Source organism: Abramis brama (assembly GCF_963993115.1).
Source record: "Abramis brama genome assembly, chromosome: 1".
Classification (NCBI taxonomy): domain Eukaryota; kingdom Metazoa; phylum Chordata; class Actinopteri; order Cypriniformes; family Leuciscidae; genus Abramis; species Abramis brama.
This window is the reverse complement of record NC_139963.1, coordinates 24,602,855-24,616,556: the sequence shown is the minus strand read 5'-3', so window position 1 is coordinate 24,616,556 and position 13,702 is coordinate 24,602,855. Positions and strand designations below refer to the sequence as shown.

The 13,702-nt window shown below is 38.3% G+C and overlaps 1 protein-coding gene across 3 annotated transcripts; it reads right to left on the bottom strand.

Annotated features, from left to right (window-relative positions):
• Positions 1-62: 62 nt before the first annotated feature.
• ubtf (upstream binding transcription factor) lies at positions 63-12,759 on the bottom strand. 3 transcript variants are annotated; one of them, XM_084086733.1, is made up of 22 exons: positions 12,160-12,759; positions 11,260-11,370; positions 9,596-9,649; positions 9,191-9,363; positions 8,932-9,015; positions 8,661-8,816; positions 7,978-8,042; positions 7,768-7,891; positions 7,567-7,677; positions 7,347-7,480; positions 6,859-7,000; positions 6,688-6,729; positions 6,264-6,377; positions 5,989-6,141; positions 5,740-5,886; positions 4,820-4,930; positions 4,575-4,663; positions 4,282-4,471; positions 4,070-4,117; positions 3,013-3,078; positions 2,792-2,911; positions 63-2,268 (listed from the first exon to the last, which is right to left on the bottom strand). In XM_084086733.1, exons 3-22 carry the CDS (start codon positions 9,630-9,632, stop codon positions 2,167-2,169), a joined length of 2,208 nt encoding a protein of 735 aa, XP_083942859.1. In that variant the 5' UTR covers positions 9,633-9,649; positions 11,260-11,370; positions 12,160-12,759; the 3' UTR covers positions 63-2,166. The 3 variants fall into 3 exon arrangements, with proteins under 3 accessions (XP_083942859.1, XP_083942860.1, XP_083942861.1); XM_084086734.1 differs by having other exon boundaries at positions 11,651-12,167; XM_084086735.1 differs by lacking the exon at positions 11,260-11,370 and having other exon boundaries at positions 12,160-12,440.
• Between the last annotated feature and the right edge of the window lie 943 nt (positions 12,760-13,702).

The following is a 13,702-nucleotide window of genomic DNA, read 5'->3' as shown; positions in this document are numbered from 1 at the left end:
ATTAATGCGTGTATGTATGCATGCATGTATATTTCATATATATGAGAAAAACAAAACAGAAGAACTGTTTAAGAGAAGGTTTATTTGCTCAAATTGTAAATTGCAGGGATATAACATCTCTTGCTATAGAAAACGTCCAAATGTTTCAAATCTGTATTACAAATTTAAGCTTTTTCTCTTTTTTTTTTTTTGCCATTTCTAAAAATAAACAAACATGGGGAGGGGTAAAAAAACAAACTAAAACTTACCAAATTAAAAACATGTCCCCAATTGACAAACTCGTTTTGGCTACAGCAGTATATTGCATAGCCAACTGAAAATACAAACATAATAATGTTCACTCATTACAAAGGAAAAAAAAAAGAAAGAAAGCTATATGTACAAATACGTTACAACAGCACTGAACCCAACCCAAGTCTATTTGCAAGTCTCAAAATCCTATAAAATATCAACAAATCTTGAAAGGTCAATCCCGGCCCATCATTCAAATCATCTAGAACCAAATTATGTTTTTCAAACTGAGCCAAGAACTTTATGCAGAATACAGGCCTTAATCATTTAGGGCACTAGAATAGGTTACAGGTCTGGTACAGCAAACTTTTTTTTTCACAGCAATCCCCACCAAATCAAAATTATTTGCTTGTCTTTTTATGCAAATCAACAGAGTTCAACGTTTTGATAGGAAAAATTAATTTACAGTGCCCCTATCAATTTGAGGGTTGCGTAAAAAAGACTAAGTAAAATGTTGTAGCTCAGCACAGAAAGCTGTGTTGTGGGTTACAAATTAGTTAAGTTGTCATTTTAGGCCAGGACATTGGAATGAGAGAATATACCCTCACCCTCAAAACGGTTCATATATACATAAACACACAACAAATTAACGATACCCCTCTCTTAAATAAAACATCTCCATTACATTCCTTGAGCTGGTGCGTGAAAGACCTGTGAAGTGGTTAACAATATGGGCTGATGGGTAAAATGAAGAAAGAGAAATACTGAAAGAACACTGGATTCCATCATAAGTGCACTGAATTGTGGGGTAACTCACATCCATCATATTTAAAACATAAAAATCACGTTTTAAAAAGAAAAAATTCTTTGGAGCACCAAATAAAACAGTGGTTGGAAAGAGGAACAAAAAAAAAAAGTCAGCTTCAAACAATACGTAACCATTAACAAATGACAAAAAAAAAACCCTTGTTGGTGCCCAATCTGCAAAAAACAAAAGCAAGAAGAAAGAAGAACTTTGCTTGTGCTGCAGAACAATTAACCGATAAACTAGTCCTCATTATGTAACATCAGTCGTTTTTATTATCTGAATGAACAGCCCGTTTTTGCTGTGGCTTCATCACATCCATATCACAAAACTGCTACGGGCAGCATTCCTATAACAGGACAAAAATAAATAGTCCATTTTCACCTTTAACCCCTCATCAGGTGCAGGTAAAAGCAGCGCACCAACGCCTTGTGAACAAGCACCGAGTGCGAGACCAGCGGGGTCCATGGGGCGACATTCAAAATGGCTTCATTGTTCCTGAAAATACCACATTTGTTTTGAAATGAAGAAGCTAAAACAAACACCTAAGCAAAAATGGAGGGAGCAGGAAAAGGAGTGGAACAACACCCCTAGGAAGAACAGGAGAGGTACAGACAGAGGAAAAGAAAGCAGACATTCTTCAGAGTGCAATTATTTGGTCCCCTGTACCTCCCGAAATAATCTGCAAAACTAAAGTCTCTTTGGCTCACTTACAGAAAAGAAAATGGCACCTGGTGCTCTCTGTGTCTTCCTACCTTTAAAGTATAAACACGGGGCATTTTAATAACACCTCATGACGACTACAAGCCAATAGCAGAGCACTAAACCCCTTTTTCTGTGTTCAGCGGTGTTCAGGAATTTAGACTATACGTCATCGTGTGTTTTCTTTGCCTAAAATGCCTTAAAACCTGCCAAGCAAAATCATTGAGGGAGGGACGAATAAAACCAAAAGTGCAGGGGAGAACAGAAGAGAAGGAAAAGACTGTGAGGCGGCACAGATGTGTGACAGCGGGGTGAGCCCCCTCCTGTGGTGGGAAGAGCGCAGTGCAGAGCAGGCTCAGACCCCCGGCTCATGGCTCAGTTCACAGCGTTTCTGGCAGTCTGTGGGCTCAGCCTGACTCGGCTTTGGTTCAGTCCGAGTCTGAACCTGATGAATCAGAGCTGGAAGCACTGCTGCTGCTTTCTGTTTTATTCTCCTTATCCTCCACCTCTTCATCCTCCATGTCTTCATTCTGAAAGTGAATTTGGGAATATTATTTTTCATTCAAATATTTTGGGATTAACAAATGCATCCGTATTGCTAATAGGGATCGGCGGTATGACAATATATATTGTGTCATCATCAGTCTTGTTAGAGATTTTGCTAAATCATTGATATCGCAGCATGTTAATATTTACACGTAGCACAGTACTACTAATTAAAGTTATTGACACTTTAGTGTGACAAAGAAACATGCATGAATGAGAAAATAAAGAATGAAATGTGCATGATGTTAAGAGTTCAGTGCACTCTACCTAAAGAAACTTAATTTCATTTGTTTCCTATTGTTTGTAATATTCTTCTCTGTTCTTATTTTAAATTAAATAAATTCATAAATAAATAACTATATTGTGATATATAGTTATTGGGAAATAAAATTGAGCATACTCTGAAACAAGATTTCGGTCATATTGCCCACCCCTAATCACTAATCAAAGTCTTATTTCAATACCCCCCCCCCAAACCCCTGTGGCCAGCATGCTTTAAAATCTTACATCATCTTCATCGTCGTCGTCGTCATCATCATCACTGTCATCAGAGGATGATCCGTCATCAGATTCCTTCTCTTCATCATCATCATTGTCGTCGTCGTCATCATCCTCCTCTTCGTCTTCCTTTGGACGAGGTCACCAATGATACAGAATAATCAGTACATGCTGCTAAAAATATACATAGTGGCCAACAGAGCCATTTAAGACTGTACGATCAAACTCACCGATACTTTGGCCTTGGGTTTCACTTTAGCATTCGTGCCACCAGGTTTTATTGTGCTCCTCCGTTTCTGAAGAAGAAAAGTTGAAGAAAAAAAAAATTAAAGAGGCAGAAGCTTTATATTAAATTGAAATATATAACATAATATATTACACACACACACATACATATTCATATACATATATATTTATTTATTTACATATATATTTATTTATTTACATAAAGCATGTGATTAACACGTTAATTCAGTTTAACATGTTAAAAATATTTAACGCAATAAACGCAGCATCCATTTTTCCATCAAATGCTTTTAAACCAAAGAAAACGAGAAAATCACTCACTCGCTGCTCTTGACTGAATAACTTTTGTAACTTTAATAAGGATTAATCTATACTTAATTTATAATGTATGCAGTTAACACCATGGAGTTTGATAACTTTATTCATTATCTGTATATATTCCTACCCGTTAGACCTACCTGATAATCTTAAAGCACTGTTTACAAGGTTACATAGGTCAAAAACATGAAAACAATAACTTTCTGTTCAAGTAAAAATCAAAACCGGTCTGACTGGGCCAATAGAAAAAATTGAGCCCTGATTAATTGAAGGGCAAAGTAAATGTGACATTTATTGTAATGGGTTTATGAGAAGATTGTTTTTTTAAGTTAATTTAAATTAAAAGTTGTTATATTTATTAAAGCCTAATAAGTGTTAAAATCAAATTATACTGTAATGCTGAATTGCTATTACGGCTAAATAAAAAAATAAAAAATATATATATATCTATTTCATAGAGACATCAGTAGCGGTACTGGTATCGGTGATGCTGGCCTTCTTTCATAAAAAGATGTAATTAATTAAACAACATTTTTAAATGTGTGATACTGTATGTTGTTTCTACATTAATTTGGAGAATAAATGTGAAATTATTACAATAAAAAAATATTAAAAACTTTAATGTGAGGTGCGATTAATTACAGATTTTTTTTTTAATCGATTAACAGCACTAATGTATATACATTTTGAGCAAATAGACTGAAATGCACATTTATGACTCACCAGTGAGTTATATTCTTTATACACAGCTCTCTCTTGTGGTGTTATACTCTGTGAGGGAGAAAATCATTTTAATATCCTTGAATTCAAAATGTACAAACTGTTGGTTTTAAAAAGAACACAACATCAATGACTAAAGATTAATATATTAGATCTTTATATCAAGCTATTTGTGTTGCTCTAAAATTGAAATAATAATAAAGATATAGGGGTACCGCAAGCCACTGCTCGAGAAGCACTCTGTACTGCCTCTGTTTCTCCTCCGCCATCCTTTTGTAATGGTCCTTCTCTTTCTGAGCGAGTCGCTGCCAACGGCCTCCGATTTCACCCATGCGCTCTTTCATGGGCAGATGGTTCAGCTCACCGTTCGACAGCATCTCTTGAGAGAACTTCTGATAACCGTTACTGTAGTCAGAGGTGAAGAGAACACAATTAGAACGAGTGGGAAGGTAAGAAACGTTGAGCTTCCTCAAACACACCAACACTCAGATACACAAAATGAACTTACGAGGGTGGTTTCTTAGGTTCCCCATCAAATTTCATTTTCTTCCCCATGATAAAGACTGGGGCAGGTGATCGCATCTCACTCAGCTCTCTCTGCATAAAACAGAAGAATTAAAAAAGGTTATGAAATCTTCCACACAAGAAGCCTGGATCTAAAGAAAAACATGTAGGTTGTAGACGCATGATCAGATACTCTACTAAATGTAGCTTGGCTATCACAAAATATTGTTTGGATTTGTCTGGACTCACTTCATATCTCTTCTGGTCCTCTGCAGCCTTCTTGATCCACATGATCTTCTCTTTCTTCTCCATGGTGTTCCAGGTGGCCTCCATGGCTTTCTGAGCTTTTGCTCGATCATTCTGACATTTAAAGAAGAGGGAGAGATCAGTGGAGAAAACTATTATCCAGTCATTTTAAGCCAAAATGGGGGTCAACCTTGAACAAATTGCAACAGAAGCAAACTCAACTGATTTTGTATCCTCAATATGTCCTGAGTAAGAAAAAAAAAAAAAAGCCCCAAAGAATCCCATTAGGGGAAAGTTTCGAAAAAGACCCAAATATAGCCTATTCATACGCCTATTCATTCTTCTTCTTACGTGAATAGGGTAAAAAATGTAACCTTTAGATATCACCATGAAAATTACTGAGTTGATTACTTACATCAAGACAAACAAAGAACGTATTACAAGTTTTTTGAAATTGTTTGTTAACATGGACAAACGGTGCATAATCTAATTACGTATGTGCTAATTTGCATAAATACCACAACAGATCTAAACATTGGGTATCGCCAGGAGAAAATGTCTTGTTGAATCTTGTTGACATATAACAGTAAAATACTTAATGTTAAGGTCTGAATGGAACCCATTTAGGCTACCCATGAGCATTAATACATAGAGGCAGGAAGAAGTACTTTAGAAACCAGCCTTTATTAATTATTGCAGAGATGGGGTTTGGGGCTGGGTCCGTGGGACTGTTTCTGGGGATTCACTTTTTATTTTACCTACCTTTGTCTTCTGCATTCTCCTTACCATTGTCTCCTGTTCTTCCCTCAGACTCGTCCCCCAGAGACAGTCCCATAGACCCAGCCCCAAACCCAATCTCTTAAAAATGAACAGTAGTGTAGGTAATTTTCCCAATTTAACTTCTTGCACGTATTATTTCATACCTTGAACCGGGCGAGATAGTCTCCAATGACACTCTGTTGCCAGATTTCCTGAGCTGTTTTGGGTGTTTCTGGTAGTTTCCCTTTGTCCTCTTTGCTCTGCTTTTCAGAGTCTGCCTTCAGCGTCATCTCCAGAGTTTTATACTTCTCCTATAAAGAATGATTAAACATTCAAGTTAAAAACAATTTAGTCGGCCAATACAGTGACAGAAGGATCTTAACATCTCTGGATCACTAATGTGTCTTTATTACCTTCTTCTTGTCAGAAAGCTCGTTCCACATGCGGGCTAGTAGTCTGGTGAGCTCCATGTCAGAAAGATCAGGCCTTTCCTGTTGAAGTTTTGGGCGCTTCTCTTCTGAGAAAATGAACATTGCAGACACAGGGGGCTTGGGCTTCTCTGCAGACTGTTAAAATGAACAGAGAAAAAAGAACAGAAGGGCATTAAGGAAGTGAAGTTCTAGATACATTAAGCTAATTTAAGTAACGATCCCTCAATAACCCAAAGATGATTGACAGGTGAACTAACCTTTGCTGTGGCGCTCTTCTTTTTAGAAGCAGGGCTGCTTCCACCACCTCCCCTTTTAAAGCTGCCCATCTTCTGTTCTGACATTATTCTCTGCTGTTCCTCCTCTGAGATACTCTGGGATACACAGGCAACATGTTTAAAATGCAAACCAAATAGCAAATTGGGTAACACTTTATTTTACAGTGTCATTGTTACATGTGTTACATATAGTTACTATTGTAATAACTATAAATTATGCATAATAACATGCAACTAACCATAAACCTAACCATATAGTAAGTACATGTAGTTACTTAATATTACTCAGCACTTAAATTTATAATTACACTGTAACACGGACACCTTAAAATAAAGTGCAACCGCAAATAGTTTCAAGCAATACACATACAGAGCTGAGGGCCTGTTGTCATAAACGTATACTTACTAATAAGTAGCGATTCATCTCAACTTCATATTCTTTCTTTTTCTGTGTAGAGAAAAAATTAAATATTAAAGTGACTGAAAATCTTCCATATGTATCCATGTTGGCTTTGTTTATTTTAAAAGATGGTTGATCAACAGATGGAAGGGTGCAAAGTAAGAGTGTGTTACAGACCTGTTCACAGCGCTTTTGGTAAGCATCTTTCTCGCTCTGTTTGAGCAGTTTCCAGCGCTGGCTGCACATGACCATACGCTCCGTACTGGGAACGTCTTTCATACTGGACATCAGCTCAGCACAGAACATTGAGTAACCATTACTGAGAGAAAAAAACAAAACAAAAACAGAATGAGACAAAAAAAAAAAAAAAAACTGTCCCAAAACTCATACAAGAAATTGTTATCATTAAATCAAACTATTAAAAAACACTTTCTGAAATATGTCTTTAAGTACTAAAACAGAAATACATTTAAAAAATGGAAAAGGCAGATAGCAAAACTACTATAAATTTAAAATTAAATAAAAATATGAATTAATACCATAATAGGACAAGAAAGAAAAGGAGAACACAAACATGACATGTCCAGGACACATTTCACCACCCACTGACCGCCCCCCTCCCAAAAAATGAGAAAGTATATATTGCTATTATCAGGTAAACTTACGAAGGAGGTTTGTCGGGCCGCCCATCAAATTTGTCCTTGAGCTGTCTCTCTGCTTTGGTCAGAGTGGATTTTACGATGTCCTCCTCCGTGATGTTCAACTCTGGGTGCTGCTGGATAAACTCGCGCATTGTCCCCTAAACAAAGACGGGAAAGATCAAACATTACAGAGAAGCTTGCTACTTGCAGGCAAATAGGCTGTGAAAAATGCAAGCATCTTTACCTCATACAGTTTGTGCTGCTCCAGAGACTTCATGATCCACTTCATCCTCTTCTTGTCTGACAGCTGTGGCCACTGCTTTGCAACACTATCCTTGATGTCTTTGGTGGTCGCCTGGAGAGGTATAAGCACAAGTGTTTTACAGCATTCATGTGTATGAAGAAGTCAGCAGCAAATTCTAGAGCGAGTGTGTGTAGAGCTTACATCTGGGTGTCCTTTGAGAAAGGCCTTCTTCTCATGGCTGTACCACAGTTGCTGGGGTGTCTTGGGCTTCTCTGGAACATTGGACTTCTTGTTAACGTTCTCTAGAAGGTCGGGATGATCCTGCCTGATAAAACACATAAAAACTTTTTTAGAGAAAAGTGATGATTTAGAAATGTAAATGAGATGGTAAAGTGTCAATAAGTCACTCACCTGAACTTCATCATGCTGACCATGAAAGACTCCTTTTCTCTGAGAAAGTCTTTCACGTATTTCTCCTGTTGACGAAAGGTTCAGTCAGAACAAACAGGTCAGACAAAACAATGCATGCTTTGTTGACTGATCTAGAAAGGTACTACTCAAAACAATAGTTGAACCAGACCAAACAGAAAATATTTGCTTCATTTCAAATAGACTAGAGAGCAGCAACAGATTTGAAATCAACTGAACACCAGATTAACCTTTAATGTACCATTACAATATCCCCATAATATCAATTTCCAATTTTAAAAATTCACATAATTTTCCCTTTTATAGTAGCTCTTGAAAAATATTTACAGACAATGGATCTAATTCACTAAGCATGCATGCGCACAAATTTGAGCATGCAATCTGCATAAATCGTTTTCACCAACAATTTATCAAGTTGATTAATCAACTTTCAACGTTCTAAAATGTATTCTAAATTTACAGAAAAAATTAGGAACAACTGAAACCACTCTTATGCAAAAATCACATACTCTTGGTGGCCTTTTAAACACGTTAAGTTTACATTTTTGATGCTTGGTGAACATCAAACATAAAATTTGATGTTAGTGAACAGATATAGACCATATATTTCATCATTTCATATATGAGAGCCAATGCTTTTTCTTTTAAATTTTCGCTGCACTCACTTTTTTACGCTCTGGGAGCTCCTTGTATTTTTTGGACAGGATCTTTGTGAGATCTAGGTTGCTCATCTCTGGATGTAGTTTAGCATACTTGGCACGCTTCTCCATAAAGAAACGGAAATACGGTGTCAATGGCTTTTTGGGGAAGTCTGGGTGTTTCTGCAGAAGAAAAATACACGAAAAGTTTGCATTTGCTGCTGCTCCAAATAACACACTGGACAAACTCTGTAAATTTTAATCCAAGCTTTCAGGACTGAGCAATAAGATTTTCTACCTTCAGCTTCTTTCCTTTGTATGGATTTTTGACGTAGTCCTGCGCATCCACGATCAGCTCAGAGAGGGTGCGGAATTTACGTATCTGAGTCAGGAACAGGAATCTTAATGTGACAACTGCATTTCTCTTACAAAAGTTTTTTCTTTAAATCAAATATTTCAAATACTATCAACATTGATTTTTTCGACACACTTGTGATGCATGTTTCTCTAGTCATTACAACATACAAGTGAAACCCATTGGTCACTGACTAGCGTACCTCACGTGAAACTTCCAGCCATTTCTGTTTGCACATCTCCCCAGAGTATGAGTTAAAAGCCACTTTCTCCCAGTCCAAATGGGACTCGGACGTTTTGTACTTGGACAGATCCTTATCTGGCAGATTCACCTTCATGGCATCCAACAGCTTCAACAGGTCATTCTGCTCCCAAACTGTAACATTAAAACATAACAGGGCAAAAATGATCTCTGAGTACCAGTACACACATCACTTAATTTACACATTTTAAATACAGGCTCACCTATATTTAATTAAAATCCAAAAAAGAATTTCTTGTAAAGTTTTTTCATTAAGTTACATTTATTATTGTTCACGGTGATACAATGTATAATAATATTCATAAACAGTTAAGAACCACTGATCTAAATGATTAATGTTTCTTACCGATCTCTTTAGCAGAGGAGTCCATTTCTCCATTCATTGTCAGGATTAATCACTCTAGAGAAAAGCAAATTATGTTAATAATTATGTTAAGGATTACAAACATTGAGGTAAAAGGTTGAAACTCGTACTTACATGGCTTTAACACTATATAGTTTTCAATTCATTTCCATTTTTTCAATAATTGTGCATCAAATAATTCAACAACAAAAAGAATGCATCATTCTTGAGGGGATTTTTTTTTCTGACTTAAGTAGATTATAAGTTTTAATGGCTTTCAATAATTCTCTTTAAACCAGTAATTGTTGTATGAAAAGTGGAATTAAAATCCAGCCCGACACATAATGGTTGATGTTCATTACACCGCCCCTAAGCGTTTACGCTCCATCGTGAGACAGAGCCCATTGCCTGTGACGGTTTCAAATCTCAAATAACTCTGCAGTCGACACCAGCAAGAGCAAGCCAATCCGTCTAATCTTCCATTTTGTCTACTGAACTAAGACTTGAGACGGATTCTCCTGCACTCTGCGCGCTTTTCGAGGCGAGCGTTTCGTGTAGTCGCTCGAAATTGGGAGTATATTTTCGGCAGACGAGTGGATACTGGGAGGTACTACAGGAGGAGGAAGGAGCGTTTTGGGCGATAGGCAGGCAGCTGCCTGTAGACGGACCAGCTGACCACGGATCGGGATCTGCTTTCGGTCTTCGTCGAGAGGGGGAAACACAGCCAGGGATCATCATGAGTGACTGCTAAAGCATGCAGCACCAGAGTCAGCCTCCAAACCAACAGGGCGCGGGTCTCCGCTTCCGCCACGGACGCATTCTGGGTCGCCCCCCTTTATATTCACACAGCGACTGTATTAAAATGGTTGAATATGGAGGGCTAGTCATAATCTGATGTCGTTTCGCACATGTGTGAGCCGACTGAATTAGTCACAAAATGGCACGAGCCTTGTTCCAGGGCGAGGCGTCGCCGCTTCGCTGAATGCGTAATGGCGGCGCGTGAGCCAGCAGAGTCCAGCTTTAAAACAGACCCTGGATGAAGGGCATTTTACCACCATGAAATGCTCTGAATCAGTGGATAATCAGACCCTTCTTGAATAGAATCGAGCTTTACTACCATTGAAATGCTGAGGAAAAAAACAAAAACTATTTTGTGGATTTGAATCGCTTTTTTGAACAAAAGCTTTGAAAACGGGGCTTTAGTTTCGAGGCAAAATACGTCAAAGTTAAAGTGTTTTAATTATTTATAAGGGTCAATTTAAGAAAGAATGTTTAAATTTGATATGGAAATGTTCCTAAATTATATAATTGGTGCTGTTTAATGAATAAATTCTGTTTTACTGATTTACCCAACTTAAATTATAAACTCAAAAATAGCTTTGATAGTGTCTGTATCTAACGTTGCGTGTGGAACTGCTGCAAATGATAGCTTGCAAATCTACATTTAATAAAATAAAATGTTACAATGTTAAACCGACCTATGACTTGACCTACACCGGAGCTAGCCGGCTATAACTAGCATTGAATCCCTCTCCAGCCTTGGTCAGAGCTGAACCACAGTCGTCAAAAATAAAACCAAAAAAAAAAAAAAATGCAGCTAAAATCAATCCTTATTACATGTTGTTATATAAAAAGATTTGTAAGCGGTGTCCAAACGGTCCTCTTACCGTAAAGAAATCTGGTTGTTTACCCCGACTTTCGAGCGACGAGGAATGCGGGGTGAAAGCACAGTGTGTGCGGCCGTATGGCAGGCAGCAGGCTCTTCAAAGGCTTCGAAACTAGAAATGGAAGAAATATACGGTTACTTTTACATAGTACGCGGCGACTGAAGCACAATTATGATAGGCGAGATCAACTCGGTGAGAAATGAATCAATCCTGTGAATAAACGTGTCATTTTGTTCACAATCACAATGGAAAATTGTAACAACCGAGAAGAGAGGACGCTTCCCTGGCGTGACGACTGTTCTAGAGCCGCCATACTACCCTCCATGCACGCGCTGCGAGCCTAATTCACCTCCACCGAGAGAAAAACCAGCGCGAAGGGTTCTGAACTCACCCGGTTTGCTCCTCAAACACAGACAACCGATAAAATGTCAAATGTGATGGCGAACTTTGCTTTCACAAAAGCGAAAACGAGCCCACACGGTGAGATGACCGAGCTCCGTGATGGCGAACCAAAGGCGGCTGGTTCTTTCCTCCACGAGCCTCATGGAGTCCTGACTCGGAAATGAAGACGACCGCGAGGGCTCCAAATACGATAGAGGTGCCCTTATCGTGCTTAGGATTAGGTTAGTGAGTTACATTCAGAAATTAAACACGGTTTTGGTATATAAACGGGGGATGTTTTTCCCCGAGTCACAATACGGGAAATTCGGGTAAGTCGACCTCGGAATGTACCGTTGCCTTGCACCAAGTCAACGCGAATTTAAACAAAAACAAAATCCACCAACGATCTAAAGTCAAAATGTTTTGATTTTCTTTTTTCTTTTTGTTGTTTCATCTAAGATTTTTCTCGAGGTTTGTTTACCAAACGGTCGGTAGGATGAGGCGCTGGTTTGATCTTACCTGTCGCTGCTTGTGTGTGGAAGTGGTGGTGGAACAAGGGGAGGGTTGACTGTTAGCCAGCACTGCGCCGCCGGTCCAGGGCACGGGCGCTCCAGTCCCCGCAGAGCTGAGAGAGACTTCCCCCCGCCTCCATCTCTCTCGCTCTCCTTCCAGTCAGCGCGCAGCTCTCTCGATCCGCTCATTTCTCTTTCCAAGGCGACATCCACATTTTCAATCTCTCCCCTGCCTGCTCGCCGCTCTCATCACGGATGGGTCGCCCGGGTTTCGCTTCCATTTGGATTATAAACTCGGAGCTGCTGTCACGAGCTACCGAGGCGCCATCAAACCTGCACGCGCTTGTGGCGATTCGGGCTTGTTTTTAACACTTTTTTTTTTGTTCCTCGTGATGATAATGTAAAGTTTTAATAAAAGAAGTGAATTTGATGTAATATGTTAACGTGTGATTTAAAAAAAAAAAGAAAGAAAGAAGAAAAGAAAAACAGTATTCTTGCGTTTAGTCAAACTCCCAAAGTGCATATAATGCATTAAGTAAAGAGTGAACTGTTGTGTACTTTTAACATCTTTTCAGTATTTTCAGTCTGACAGCTACATCTTTTTGTCACGTTAAATAATTAAACTCCACCTTGTCTGTTTGTGGGCGTCACCTGCGATGTCCAATCAAGACGTTCTGATTTGGAGAAAACATGATTTTCCAATGAGCGCGCTGCTTCGTTAAACATCAGAGCGGTGACGTGCGCATTTCACTGGAATGCCAGAGTCCAGTGTGGAGCAGCACTCCTGCCTCCGGGAATGTATATAGGCCAGTGTTTTTCTGTCTTTTATACCCCCACCACAGCCCCATAACAGTAAGGCTTGCAATACACCTGTACTGACACCAAACAAGAAATGTGTGTTGCTGTTTTTCGTATTATACTGGAAATCATGTAGCATTATCAATATTGTGTATTATTAAAGGCATAATTCACCCAAAAATTAAAATTTTGCCATCATTTGCTCACCCTCATGTTGTTCCAAACCTGTATGAATTTTGTTCTTCTGTTGAATACAAAAGAAGATATTTTAAAGAATGTTAGTAATCAAACAGTTGACAGTAGCCGCTGACTTCCATTAGCCTATTCATAGTGTTTTTTTTTCCACTTGTAAACAGAATTTGTGGCAGTATCTGTTGAAGTATAGAATCATCTTCCAGTAAGATGCCTGATCTGAACAAGTTTCCACAGTTCTAACAGGAACTTTCACTAAGAAACATGAAATCTTGATGGGATGTTTGGCAAAACTCAAATGCAGTCTTAAGTATTACTTACGAGTATGAAATACCATACACAGGTAATGTGACTCTTTCACGCACAAACTGAGCATTGTACATTTAAAAAAAAAAAAGAAAGTTAAATATTACTTTTATTTCGCAAGGATGCATTACATTGACCAAAAGTTATTTCTATTTCAAATAAATTCTGTACTTTTGAACTTTCTACTCATCAATGAATCCTGAAAAATATGTATCATGGTTTCCACAAAAATATTCAGCATCACAACTGATTTC